We start from the raw sequence: 14,160 nt of genomic DNA on the forward strand, positions 1-14,160 counted from the left end.
CTCACTTCATTGGATGCATACCGTGGAAACTGCAGAAGTTTCTTTTTGCGAATACAGACTAACACGGCTGTTACTCTGAAACTCAGACCCACAGCGGCTCAGGATGCCCCAGACGGGATGGGGGGGGTCACCATTCAACCATGCCTGTCCCTCCATTGGGCCATGCACTGAGCCCCACACCCCAATCCCAGCGCTGTGTGCCTGGGCCCTGCCCTGAGCCTCCCCCACGCCCGCCCATCCCAGCTGTTCCTGGGAATGGGAGCTGTGGATCTGGCACTCAGGGTGGGGGCAGCACGCAGAGCCTCCCTGATCGTACCTGCACCCCGGGGCTGCCGGGACACGCTGGCCACTTCAGGGAGCCACACAGACCCAGGGCAGACAGGGAACCTGCCTCAGCCCCCCTGCATCGCCGACCAGGAGCCGCCCGAGGTAAGTGCTGCCTGGCTGGAGCCCACACTCCCGAACCCCCTCCCGCACCCAAACACCCTCCTAGAGCCTGCATCCTGCACCCCTGCCCCAGCCCTGCTCCCCTCCAGGAGCCTGCACCCCTTCCACTTCCCAGTCCTGAGCCTATTCCTGCACTCCAAACCCCTTGGCCCCAGCCCAAAGACCCTTCCTACATCCCAAACCCCTCATCCCGAGCCCCACCCCAGCACCCTCACACACACACACACCCTGCCCCAGCTCGGACACCGCTTCCACACCCTGAACCCCTCATTTCTGGCCCCATCCCAGTGAGCCCAGAGTGAGGGTGGGAGAGAGCAAGCGAGAGGGAGGGGGGATGGAGTGAGTGGCCTCAGAGAAAGGGTGTGGCAGGGGCAGGGCTGGGGGGTTCGGTTTTGTACGATTAGGAAGTTGGCAATGCACTGAACCTGCCTGCCTGCCCCTGCCATCCCACCGCTGTGCACCTGCGCCCTGCTCCGAGCCTGCCCCGCTCCACTGCTACGGTTGCCAACTTTCTATGCGCACAAAATCAAACACCCTTGCCCCTCCCCTCCTCTGATGCCCCACCTCTTCTCCAAAGCCCCATCCCCTGCTCACTTCACCCCCCCCCTCCGCTTGCTCTCCCCAACCTCACTCACTTGCTCATTTTCACCAGGCTGACCCAGGGGGCTGGGGTGCAGGAGTGGGAGAAGGCTCCGGCTGGGGGTGCAGGCTCCAGGGTGGGGCCAGAACTAAGTGCCTGGCTGGTAGGGCATGTTTGGGGTCAGGAAGGAATTCTCCCCCTGGTCAGATTGGCAGAGGCCCTGGGGTTTTTTGTCTTTCTCTGCCACATCAGGGCATGGGGCATTTGCTGGTTTGAACCAGACAGAGTCAGTGGTGGATTCTCTTGACTGGAGTACTTTGGTAACTCAGCCAGAGGCCCTGGGTCTATTGCAGGAGCAGGTGGGGGAGGTTCTGTGGCCTGCAATGTGCAGGTCAGACTAGATCGTCTCAGTGGTCCCTTCTGGCCTTAAAGTCTAGGAGGCATCTGGCCAGGATACAAGCCGCTCAGTGGGGAGGGCTGGATTCACACCCCTGCACCTGCCTGGTCCCTGCTGGGGGGCAGCACTTTGACAGCCCAGCTCACTGCACACAGGGGTTTGATGGCACTTGGAGAATCAGCCCTTAAGCAGAAAGGCCCACTGAGCCGTCACTGGGGGAGCCACGGCTCTTGCTGAGCTCCCTGGCCCTGGGCACACCGGGCCTGACTAACCCCGCTCAGGCCTTGAATGCACAGCCCTTGGCAGTCAACTTCAGGGCCTCTTGCCTGCTCCCCCAGCCCCCTCGTGGCCAGACTGGGCCCCCCCCAGCACCAGCGCTCCCAAGCAGAGTGAAGCAGCCCTGCTGAGAGTGAGGGCACGACTCCCCCCCAGGGCAGCAGACGCCAGCCACCAGCTCAGGCTGGCACCTTGGGGGAGGTCAGCCTGGTGGAACAGTGCCAGGGCGTGAGCCTGCAGCACCCATCGGTCCCCACCACCCCCGCCGACACAGCAATTCCAGACGCTCACAGGTTGCAGGGGACTTTAGAGACTTGGGACACATCGGCTGGTAAAAGGCAGCCCTGCTCCCCCCACCCTCTCTGCAGCCCACCCGGGGGGAGCTGCCCCCACCCCCAGGCCCTGCCTTGGGAGCTTCCCCCACCTCACACAGGTAGCAGGAGACTTCATTGGTCACTTGCCCCCAGCCAGGGCAGCCTGGGGCCAGAGCTTAGGGCCAGCCCCTTCCCCTTAAGTCAGCACAATTAGAGGGTGTGGGGCCCAGGGCCCCTTTCTTGTGCTGTGAAGGGCTCAACTCGGCACCAAGTGCCCAGGCAGGTGACAACGCTGCAGCCACCATGGGCCCTGAGCCCAGGCACCAATCTCGCCCCTTGCCCCCCCGGGCAGCCATGGTCCGGGGGCAGTGCCAGGCTGAGAACTGCTTGCTGGGCATTAGGAGAGTGGGGGTAACCCTGGGGTAGATCAGCAGTGAGTTGCGGATAAACCACCTACAAGGCACCAAACCCAGCTCACAAACCCATGTAACAGGGGCTGTAGGGTGCCTGGGGCAGAGGTGGAAGCGGTGGAGGGGGCCATGGCAGTGGTTCTGGGCTCCTTGGCCTGGCTCAGGCGGGGAGGGCAGAGCCCATGGATAAATATCAGTTTATTGGCTTCAGAGCATGGGGAGCGAGGACTAGGAGCACAGGGGGGCCAAGCACAGACAGATAGACAGACGGGAGCTGCCAGCTCACGCCAGCCGGGGCCTTGTGGGGCCGGCACAGCCCCTCACCCTGCACAGCCCCCTCTGGCAGCGCCCTGCTGCTCCCCGGGACGAAGGGCTGGCACAGCCGCTACTGGGAGAAGATGCCCTTGAAGCGGATCTTGTCCTCATTGTCCTTCTGGCGCAGGCGTGTCTCCATGCTGCGCAGCTCCTTGGCCACCACGGGGGCCAGCGACGGGTCCAGCGCCAGAACCTTGGCGAAGTCGGCCTGGGCCTCGGCCGTATTCCAGACGGCGGCATGCGCCTTCCCCCGCTTGAAATAGGCCTTGATGTTGTCTGCGGGGAGAGAGCACGGGGCAGTGCCCCTCAGATCTGACTCACAACCCCTGCTAGCCCAGCCCTGGGCTCCCCCGCCCCACAGTCCTGCCAGTGCCCTCAGACCCGACTCACAACCCCCTGTAGCCCGCCCCTGGGCTCCCCCACAGCTCTGCCAGTGCCCCTCAGTCCCTGCTGTCCCCCACACAGCTCCTCACCTTCATACTTATTGAGGATGGAGGAGCAGTGGTCCAGCACCTCGTAGTACTCATGGCACAGCAGCTTGCACTGGCAGTAGTTCAGCAGCAAGGGGGTGATCTTCAGGTCCAGCTGCATCCAGTCTGGGGAGCCCGGCTGCTCCTGCGAGGGGGGAGGGGAATGAGGCGTAGGCACTGGGGGGAGGGGGGAAGGAAGGGGAAACCTGGGGCTGGATCCTGGCAAGACAGTGGGCTTGGTGCTGGCACTGAGGCAGAGGCGCCCGCGGTTGGGGATTGTGGAAATATTGTCATGAACCATGTGCATGACTCAGTTTCCCCACCCACTCCGCAATGGGGGTGAAGGGGTTAATTCCTCCATTGGGACAAGGATGGCTGGGAGTCACGTGGCCAGCGGCAGGCCTCAGCCAGAGCCCCTGCGTTACCAACTGCAGAGCCGAGGGCCAGCTCAGAGGGGACAGACCCAGCAGGAGGCTGGGCTAGGAACCAGGGCAGAGAGCACCCGATGGACACCAGGCAGGCCCTTGACAGAGGGGCAGCAGTTTCTGCCCATCTGGATGTGACATAGGCCTGGCTGCCCCGAGCCGTCCCCACGTGGATGCTGCCGTGTTCTGACCGGGGGGCCCTGGCTGCAGGTGCGCCCTGGGGCGTCGCTCCCTGGAGGCAGAGCAGGCTGATTTCAGCAGGACTCGCTGTCGGAGCTCACGGGGAAATGGGAAGCTGGAGCCGAAAGCCCCATCCCTGAGCTGCGGAGGGTTCAGGGCTAATGGGGGCTCTCCCAGGAGAATGTGTGGACGGAGGCACGCCAGGCCCCTCGGGGACAGCAGGTGGGTGGGAGTGGCCTGGAACAGCCACCGAGCCAGCTCCCTGCCCCACCCTGTGGTCAGGGTCAGTGTCTAGGGACGTAGTGCCCAGGTGGGGCACCGCTCACCTTCATCTGCAGGTTCTTCAGGCAGGCGATGGCATCGTAGTACTTGGCGGCCGCCTCAGTCACCTTGCCCTGGTGATAGAGCTCGTTGCCCTCCTCATGGATCAGCGGAACAGCCTGCATCTTCTCCTCGTCCGTCATGGCCCACGGGTCCTGCCGATACGAGCCGGGCGCCTCCACCTGCAATACTGTGTCAGTGCGGGAGAGCCCGGACCGCACCCCACCCCCGTCCATCCCAAGAGAGCCCCGCCCCGCCCCAGCCACGGGGTACCACGCCCATCCAGAGAGAGCCCCGCCCCGCCCCACCCACGGGGTACCGCGCCCATCCCAAGAGAGCCCCGCCCCACCCCAGCCACGGGGTACCACGCCCATCCGGAGAGAGCCCCGCCCCGCCCCAGCCACGGGGTACCACGCCCATCCGGAGAGAGCCCCGCCCCGCCCCAGCCACGGGGTACCACGCCCATCCGGAGAGAGCCCCGCCCCGCCCCAGCCACGGGGTACCACGCCCATCCCGAGAGAGCCCCGCCCCGCCCACGCCACGGGGTACCACGCCCATCCCGAGAGAGCCCCGCCCCGCCCACGCCACGGGGTACCACGCCCATCCCGAGAGAGCCCCGCCCCAGCCACGGGGTACCACGCCCATCCGGAGAGAGCCCGCCCCGCCCCGCCCCAGCCACGGGGTACCACGCCCATCCAGAGAGAGCCCCGTCCCAGCCACGGGGTACCACGCCCAACCCGAGAGAGCCCCGCCCCGCCCCAGCCACGGGGTACCACGGCCATCCCGAGAGAGCCCCGCCCCGCCCCAGCCACGGGGTACCACGCCCATCCGGAGAGAGCCCCGCCCCAGCCACGGGGTACCACACCCATCCAGAGAGAGCCCCGCCCCGCCCCAGCCACGGGGTACCACGCCCATCCGGAGGGAGCCCCGCCCCAGCCACGGGGTACCACGCCCATCCGGAGGGAGCCCCGCCCCGCCCCAGCCACGGGGTACCACGCCCATCCGGAGAGAGCCCAGCCCCGCCCCAGCCATGGGGTACCACGCCCATCCCGAGAGAGCCCCGCCCTGCCCCAGCCACGGGGTACCACGCCCATCCGGAGAGAGCCCCGCCCCGCCTCAGCCACGGGGTACCACGCCCATCCGGAGAGAGCCCCGCCCCGCCCCAGCCACGGGGTACCACACCCATCCAGAGAGAGCCCAGCCTCGCCCCAGCCACGGGGTACCACGCCCATCCAGAGAGAGCCCAGCCTCGCCCCAGCCACGGGGTACCACGCCCATCCAGAGAGAGCCCAGCCCCGCCCCAGCCACGGGGTACCACGCCCAACCAGAGAGAGCCCCGCCCCGCCCCAGACACAGGGTACCACGCCCATCCAGAGAGAACCCAACCCCGCCCCAGCCCTGGGGTACCACGCCCATCCTGAGAGGGCCCGGGCACCTTATCCATCACCCCCCCTCCATCCCGTGGACCCATCCCCAGGCACCACAGCTGGCAAGGGGAGAGCCCCAGCCCAGTCCAGCCCCTGGCACCACTCCCCAGTCCCACTACCCCGTCTCCACAGCTTCCCCACCCCTCGGGGACCCCCTTTCCAGCCGGGGTCCCCCACCCCTCAGAGCCCCCCCATCCCCAGGTCCTCGTCACCTTCAGCATGTCGATGGCGAAGATCAGGGGCTGGGGGTTCTGCTGCAGGTCATCCAGGTCAGGGTAGCCGAGAGAGTGGTGCTCATGCATCTGGGCGATGCCGCAGCAGTGCCTCTGGCCCTCCAGGGGGTCCTTCCCCGCGGCAATGTTCCGCAGGCTCTTCGCCACCAGCGGGTACAGCACCACGTGCTGGGGGGACAGGGTGTCAGCACCGGGCAGCGGGGGAAAGGGGTGTCACGCAGGATCCCGGGGCGCAGGCTGAATGCAGGAATTGGTGGTACTGACCCTGGGCACCTGCCCACTCTGCCTGGCCTCCTGGGGCGTGGGGGGGAGGGAGGGATCACTGCGCCAGCTGGGTTGGAACCAGACCCCTTCGTAAGGATGGGCTGGAATCAACACCCACAAATGGAGAAGACCCGGCAGAGACCTGGGAGCGCTGTAACTCCTAACCGCCAGCCCAGGAAGGCGTCTGGCTAGGGCTGGGCACAGACGGGAGGAGTGGGGGCTGCGGGGAGGCAGGCCTAGTCTGCGTTGCAAGGCTCTGCCCACTCTGAGAGCGAGAACATCAGCCCCCCAACCAGCAGAGCTGCGCTGGCAGAACCCCCGGCGCCGACGCGGCCGCTGTCAGCAGAGCATGTGGTGTCTGGGAAGGTCACTGTGGTGGCAGATCTTCTCCTGCTGCCTTTCATCTGGAGCAGCGACTCTGCCGACACTGCTAGACCTGTGCTCTACACAGTACAGTACAGAGCCCTGGCCGGTCCAGCTAGAATCGCTGCGTGCTTGGCTCCCCACAGGGCTCAAAGCCTCCAGCAGATCTCAGCTGGACTAGCTCCTGGTGAGTCTGAAGGCTCAGAACCATTGTGGCCGTATGGCCTGCCCTTGTGGATGGCTCTGCCCAGAGCCTGGTGAAACCAAAGCCTGCTCCCCAGAGAGACTGTCTCAAGGCTCAGGTTACAGCACAGAAATACCTGATGTTGGGGTCCTGGTGTCACACAGGAACTTTGCCTGCATCCCACCCCCCAGGGACAGGGCTTGGAGGGGGGATGCAGGGAGCTGTGGGGCCGGCAGGGGTGGGAGGATACCTTGGTGTCACACAGGAACTCAGCCTGCTCCCCGTCCCGCATGGTGCTCAGGATGGTCTCCCACACCGGCAGCTTGAATTTCTTGCCAATAATGAGCTCCATGGGCTTCCCGCGGGCACGGCTGTCATCCAGCACATGGTGCTCCCCGTCGGACAGCATGGTGCGGTAGTGGAAAGTGGCCTGGGTAGGAGATCAAACACGGCTGAGGCTGTTCCACACCCCACCCCACCCAGCACAACGGGGCTCCACGGGCCAGTGACTGCTCGCCAGGACCCAGTGGCCGTGACAGGGCAGGGAGGCTTGCATTGGAAGGTGTGGGCACTAGTACTGGGATTCTCAGCTCTTGCTGACAAGCCCCAGTGACAGAGCCATGCCCCTACTAGCCCATTAGATAGGAAATGGGCCCTAGCAGGGACAGGGTCACCCAGAGCACCCCTGCGTGCCCAGCTTGGGGATGTGTGCTCCTGGCAGGCCCCTGCTACATACCATGCCCACCCTCATAAGCGCTGACTCTGTGGGTACTCCGGGGCTGGAACACCCATGGGGAAAAATTAGTGGGTGCTCCACCCCCCCCAGCCCCGGCCCCACCTCCTCCTCTCCTGAGTGCGCCACATCCCTGCTCCTCCACCTACCTCCCAGTGCACCAGGGGCGGCCAGGCGGGAACCTGGTGTGCTCAGGGGAGGAGGCGGGGCCGGGGCGGGGCCTTTGGGGAAGGGGTTGGAATAGGGGCAGGGCCTCATGGAAGGGGTGGAGTGGGGGTGGGGCAGAGGGGGGCTTGAGCACCCAGGGGAAAGAGGGGAAGTCGGCGCCTATGCCCAGCCCACCCACTGGACTGGGGCGCACTGCGCAGCCCTGGCCTCCTGGACTAGCAGGACACGGGGGCGTCGGGCAGGACACGGGGGCGTCGGCCTGAGCTCTGCCAGCCCTAAGGGGCTCCCCTTCCCTGGGCTACTGTGTCTCCAGGGGCCCTGGGCACCGTGCCAGCCCAGCCAGGCCCATGCTGCCCCCAGGGCTCCAGCTACCCTCCACCCTCCCACTGCCAGGCTCGGGAGACTGCCAAGACGGAGCGACCCTACCAAAATATCCCAGCCCCCTCCCGGGCCCCTCGCGTCCCTGCCCCACCCCCAACCACAGAAGGCGGGGCCTGTCACTGCGGGCAGCTCGGGCCACGCCCCCTCCCTGGGACAGAGCGTCCCAGCCCCAACACGTTCTGCGTGCCCCGCCTCCATTAGCGTGGCTGGCCAATCAGCAAGCAGGAGCGGTTGTACGTCGCTGAACACAGCGCCAATAGAAACACGGCGCTGGAAAGCGGGGCAAGTCACCATAGTACCGGCTCGCTGCCGCAGGCGCAGTCATCACCCCCGCCCCTGTCAGCGCCGACGGACTCCGGCAGGCAGGCGCCGCTAGGCCCCTTCTAACGGTCCGTCCCTGCCGCGCATGCGCGCCAGAACCCGGCCCCGCTCTGTCCCGAGGGGTGGGGCGGCTGGTTACCTTGGTGCCGTCGCGGTAGTCGGGCATCGGGCCCCGGCCCTCCTGCACCAGCCGCTTCGCGATCCCGTCGGCCCGCAGCTGCGCGACCTGGTCCGCCATGATGGCTCCTGCACAGCGGCTTCTGCCTACGCCGCCGACTCGGACCGCTCCGGGGCTTTCCGGAAGGGCTCGGGTACTTCCGGAACTGATCGGCCGTTTCCGGACCCGCTCGGCTACAGCCGGCGGGCGCTCGGCTATTTCCGGAATGGCTCTCCGGGCGCGTGGCAGTGGGAGGTCCGCGCTACAGCGTATGGAAGAACGGGCTGGAAGCGCTTAGCGTTGTTCACTCTGAATCCTACTGACGGGGGGACTCTGTCTAGTGCCCCCGATCTCTGCCAGCCCTCCCCACCCAGCTCACCCTACTGAGTCTTGCCTCCACCCCACCCTGGGTCTGTGGGGTTAGGAGTCCCACCTGGGGCATTCTGCAAGATAGGAGCTTGCTCCTCGTGCTCCCAGCTAGAGGAGCTGGTAGTTTGGGAGCGAGGCCATGGGATAGAGCCCTGCACAGGGAGCAAACAATTCGATGTTTATTGGGGTGAACTTCCAGCAAGCATGATTCCAGTTTCCTTCCTTAGTGTCCCCTTTCCCAGCTCTGACACCACAGAGCCTTACACCTGTGTCCCTGTTCCCATTCCTGCCCTTAGCCAAACATGATTCCAATTTCCCCACCCCCATTCCCTGTTCCCATTTCCCCCACACCCACTCACCCAGTTCCTGATTTACTATATAGTCTGCAGTCAAACTTGAGTTCTGCTTAGCTATACCTTAACCAATCATTTTCCTGAAATTTAACTAACCAATCCTAACATATTGTAACATGATTATGTAACGAATTATATCCCACCACCTTAATTAGTTTACACCCAGCAAAATTAATTATACAGCAGACAGAAACAATCACAGAACCAGACAGAGATTATACAGACAAACAATAGGAAAATGGGGACTACAGTGATAGAACAAACACAGAAATGAGGATTTCACATCCCAGCTATCGATAAGTGAGTTCTTGCCAGACAGGATGCTACCAAACTAAGTTTCCTTTTACGTCTTCTAGGCACTTCCCTTTCTCTGGAGGTGATAGGCATTATCAGGACAGGATTGTATTCCTAACAGCCCAATAGCACCTTCTTTCAATGTGACTAGTTTGGAATGGGAGGATATGACCGGTTGCTTCCCAGCTTATGGCTGCCTCTGTTGCTTAGCCAAAGGCCTTAGCCTAAGAACAGGGCCTCAGACTGTCACAGTAAGAGAAGGCCCTTACACTGGCAGACAGTGATTTTGATTCTTTCTTTTATACCTCTAACTAGCCAAGTGATAAGAATACACCTAAATTCTTAAAGTACAGGCCTTTGCAGACAGGCCTGAATATCTATATCCTAATACCAGGTAGGACTGGAGACCTCAGTCTTGTGACTCCAAATTCCACTGATGAAACTTAAGCAGATCTGAGATAACAGGATCAGGGCCCTAGGTGTTCTTTTTATAGTTGCCTGGCAGCCTCCTGACAGCGTGCAGTCCTTGGGTGAAGAATAGTGTCTTTGAACTAACCTATTTCCTAGTACCGCCAATAATTAGCTACATGGATTAGTATAAGGCAACTTTCAGAGTAGCAGCCGTGTTAGTCTGTATTCGCAAAAAGAAAAGGAGGACTTGTGGCACCTTAGAGACTAACAAACTTATTTGAGCATAAGCTTTTGTGAGCTCACTTCATAGGATGCAACTGTCCCTCTCCCACTATTTACAGGTAGCTTACTACATACTTCAAAGAGAAATGAAGGCAGTGATCTAAATGTTAACATCTCCTTTTGATCTCTGAATTAAAGAATACAGTGATAGGAACCATTTGGTTACATTGTCAACCTCTAACAATATATATGTAAACACACAAAAACCACAAATCGTTATCTACTAATATGTCTCTAAAGGTTGAATCTGGGTCATTGAGCCTGCTATGGCCCTGTGTCAGAGGGCTTTTGAAATCTTAATAAGCAGTTGTGTGAGGGGCAGGGGCTGCATCTCAGGAGCAGAGCCGGGTTCTGGGCACCCCAACAAGCACAGCTGGCCGGGAGCAGGCTGCCCGAGTGGCTCCACGCCTCGTTGGTGGGAAGAGTCAGCTGACCGTCCCTTAACCCCAGCAGCCCCTGCAGTCTGGCTGTGGTAACTCCTGCACCTGCTTGTTCCCAGCAGTGCACTGCCCCCCTCCTTGTCGTCCCCCCCCCCCCCACTCCAGGTAACCCAGCCCTGACTCTGGCTCTGCCCCTGAGCATCAATTCCTGGCAACCAACTCCTGCTCTGACCACCTGGCACAACTAACTGCCCACATCCCAGGCTCTGACACGCCCTGCTCAAATATGCTCCAGTTTGCCCCTCAGACCATTGTCACAATTTAGGGTGCAATCCAGACCGGGGTGCCTTGGATGCTCTGCTGCTGTGCCTCCGGGCCTGGACACCAACGGCCAGCAGACAATCACACAGTCCCCTGAATGTCTGTCTGTCTGCTGTGCAGCCCTAGGTCAGCTCTCTGACCCCAGCAGCCTGCCTACCACACAGCAGCCCCCGGCCCCATCTCAGCCAGCCTTAGTCTGTTCTAGTGGGGTGACCACTCCGAGTCATGTGACTACAGACATTTCACAATGACACTCATCACCAGTGTGTCCCAGGCTTTCATGAAAGGCCTCACTCTTTCTGCTTTTCTAATACACTAATATTGTAGACAAGCCCTTGAGTAAATTGCCTATCTCTTGAAGCTCAGCCCCCTGCGAAAGGCCATCTCCCCCCTCTCCCCCGCCTGCAGTTTGATGGGTTTGTTTCACTTTTGTGGAACTGTACCTTCATTGTCTCTGCATGACGAGCAGGCTGGTGAGACAAACAAATACGCTCCTTTGTCTAGGGTATAGCGGGCTTAATCATTGCTTACCAAACACATTTGAAGAACATAATTCTAGCACATAACTTGGTACACTCCTTGTACATACCTCACACAAGGATGCTAATGGTCAGTGCGGTATTTGCTTTCCAACAGTCTCTCATGTGACACCTTTTAGGTGCAGTCAGTATGTCAGGTCTGACAAGAGCTGCTGACACTCATGAACCACCCAGGGGTCCCATGAGTCAAACCCACCCCCTCTACTCTGACGTGCCCTCCAAGCAGATCTGACCTTGTTTGTACAATTCAGAGAGGCAGCAGAATCTTGCCTCCTGCCTGGTGACATCTCCTGCATGATGCCCATCCCTGCCTGGTGACAGCTCCTCTATGGCCCAAGGTTGGGAGGGGTGGTACAAGCCCAGCCCCTACTAAGCAAACCCACATCCCAGTTCCCTGAGCAGCCAAATGCTGCAGAACCCATGGACCCGGGTCCCCCACTCCATGGTCATGTATCGAGGGGCTGACAAGTGGAAACTGTAATAAATAGTGTAATGAACTCAGTATGACTCAGTACGTACCAGTTTGGTATCCCTCCCCAGTGGGTGCAGAAGGGTTCAAATGCTGCTCCTGGGGCAGAGCAGGAGACATGAGCTGTGTGTGTCACGGACCTGTCTCCAGTAGTGTGCGTGGGCGTTACTGGACTGGCAGAAACCAACCCACGTCAATGGAGGAGCCGAGAGGACAATGGGAAGCCCCAGGACTGACCAATTAAGGCATAGTGGAAGCACCAGCTGGCTGACCGTGTGAACCCAGCGTGCTTTGCTTGGGGAGGACAACGGACCGAGAGGAGACAGGAGGGGTGATAAAACCTTGGCTCACAGAGACGCAGAAGCTCTGCCCTGGGACTGACAGACGGAGACAACAGCTTGGCTGGGTAGACCCCTCACACTGAGTGGACTGAATGCTGGCTGAGCTCCTGTATCTCTGCACTGACCTAAGGACGCTCACTTCCTGCCATCAGGTGACTCATTCTCGTTTTGCACAGGCTGCCTGCTGTCCCCGCAAATCCTCACTGGGAGCATCACGTCCTGAAGGTGCCCAGTACAAGTCTCCTGCAGGAGTCTGGCTGTGGCTGAATTTGCTGCAGGGAGACAGGGATCGCTAGTGCCGAAGGCCCACTTTCAGAGTTGTGGAGGCCACAGACCTGCCCCTGTGGAACTGTGTGTGTCCCTGAGGCTCAGCACACACACTAAAGGGGTTGCTCCCAGAAGACTGGACTAGATGGGGGTTGGACTAGATGACCTTCTGGGGTCCCTTCCAACCCTGATATTCTATGACTGGTTACAGGCTGGAGCATAGACCAGACCCTGTAGGTCCGTGACAAGGAGTACCCTTGCCAGAGACCCTGAATCATAGTGCAGGAGGAGGTGGGTTCTGACAGAGACCCGAGCATCCTGGATTTAGCAAAGAGATACTGGCACATTGCCTTAGAACAGTGATACGCAGAAAAAAAAAAGTATCTACCTAACCAATTTGGGACTTTCTGAGCTTAAATTGTTACCATTTGGGTTAATGAATGCAGGAGCCACCTTTCAAAGGCTTGCGAATCAAGTGGCTGGGTGACAGGACTTTGCTCATGCCTACATCGAGGATATTGCAATCTTCAGCAATTCCTTGCCAGAGCATAAGGATCGCATGGGAATGGTGCTGAAGAGACTCAAAGGTGCAGGTCTAAGTGTAAAGGTGTCAAAGTGCAAGATGGGGCATTGAAGATGTAAAACAAATTTTGTCAGGAAAGGTGAAGGCGGACTCTGGCCAGATGTTTGAATTGTGCACTGACGCATCCAACACAGGCTTGGGAGCACTGCTGATGCAAGCAGGGGAGGGTACCGAGCAGCATCCCATTGCCTTTCTGAGCAGAAAACGGACTCCATGATGCCGTTATAGAACATGAATACTCAGCAACTGTAGGATGTACCTGTTCAACCGGAGGTGCTGGGTACTGACTGCCTGCCCCCCTTTAGCATGGCTACACAGAACCAAAGGCACCAACTCTTGGTTGGTACACTGGAGTATTGCCCTCCAAGGGCATGAGATGGAGACTCAGCATGTCATGGGGGCAGACACGCTATCCAGACAAGAGGGCCCAGAGCAGATGCGTTCGGCATAGCCAGTGGCTAGGCCTAGGGCATCAATGTCAGGGGGCAACGAGACACAGATGTGCCCAAACACACCCAGACAGGTATGTTACATGTCCAACAACCATTTTCTCACTATTACACTGATGGAGTCGTGAGTGATCGTGACATTCCTCAGGGTACAATCTGGACCGATGGACAGCTGTGTCTCCTCAGCTCTCCAATCTAGAGAGCCTTTTACACTACTTTACTCTGAGAACAACCACTCCTGGTCTGTTCACATGTGACCTCTAGCATGCAAAATCACTCCCAGCTGATACATGAGGGCTTCGAACCAGCCACTCCTGAATTATGTTGCAGAGTGACACTAGCAAACTCCCAGTCTAGACTTGTCTCCAGAAATATGCATCTTGTACTGCCCAGCTCTCTCCTTCTGGATAATACAAGCTCATAGAAATCCATCATTTCATTAATAGAAAATGATATGCACAAATCTTGTTATCTCAAGTGGAGGGTCCCAAATACTTCAATCCAAACACACTGGCTTAGATAAAACAACAAAACAAGTTTATTAAATACAGAGAGAGAGAGAGAGAGAGAGAGAGATTTTAAGTGATTACAAGTAATGAGGCATAAAAGTCAGAATCGGTTACAAAGAAATAAAAGGTAAAATGCAAACTAATACTTAACTTTACAAGCTAAGTGAACTTAAAGCAAATGGATTTCTCTCACCGTGTATTCACAACTGTCTAGCTGGATTCTTTCA

At 59.7% G+C, this 14,160-nt stretch overlaps 1 protein-coding gene across 2 annotated transcripts; it reads right to left on the reverse strand.

The window, feature by feature from the left end:
* Positions 1-2,604: 2,604 nt before the first annotated feature.
* Positions 2,605-8,724, reverse strand: AIP (AHR interacting HSP90 co-chaperone). 2 transcript variants are annotated; one of them, XM_073346671.1, is made up of 6 exons: positions 8,349-8,724; positions 6,857-7,036; positions 5,775-5,963; positions 4,141-4,317; positions 3,221-3,354; positions 2,605-3,015 (listed from the first exon to the last, which is right to left on the reverse strand). In XM_073346671.1, the coding sequence occupies exons 1-6, from the start codon at positions 8,445-8,447 to the stop codon at positions 2,847-2,849; spliced, it is 948 nt and encodes a 315-aa protein (XP_073202772.1). In that variant the 5' UTR covers positions 8,448-8,724; the 3' UTR covers positions 2,605-2,846. The 2 variants fall into 2 exon arrangements, with proteins under 2 accessions (XP_073202772.1, XP_073202771.1); XM_073346670.1 differs by having other exon boundaries at positions 3,213-3,354; positions 8,349-8,712.
* Positions 8,725-14,160: the final 5,436 nt, after the last annotated feature.

This window comes from Lepidochelys kempii, chromosome 6 (genome assembly GCF_965140265.1).
Source record: "Lepidochelys kempii isolate rLepKem1 chromosome 6, rLepKem1.hap2, whole genome shotgun sequence".
NCBI lineage: Eukaryota > Metazoa > Chordata > Testudines > Cheloniidae > Lepidochelys > Lepidochelys kempii.

What these genes read in the sequence shown, in the direction of transcription:
- AIP (XM_073346670.1), bottom strand. Translation starts at nt 8,447, where the DNA reads ATGGCGGACCAGGTCGCGCAGCTGCGGGCCGACGGGATCGCGAAGCGG. An exon ending in TCGCCATCGACATGCTGAAG is followed by an intron (nt 4,318 to 5,774) that starts GTGACGAGGACC and finishes ACAGTATTGCAG; the next exon opens with GTGGAGGCGCCCGGCTCGTA. An exon ending in CATCCTCAATAAGTATGAAG is followed by an intron (nt 3,016 to 3,212) that starts GTGAGGAGCTGT and finishes CTCTCCCCGCAG; the next exon opens with ACAACATCAAGGCCTATTTC.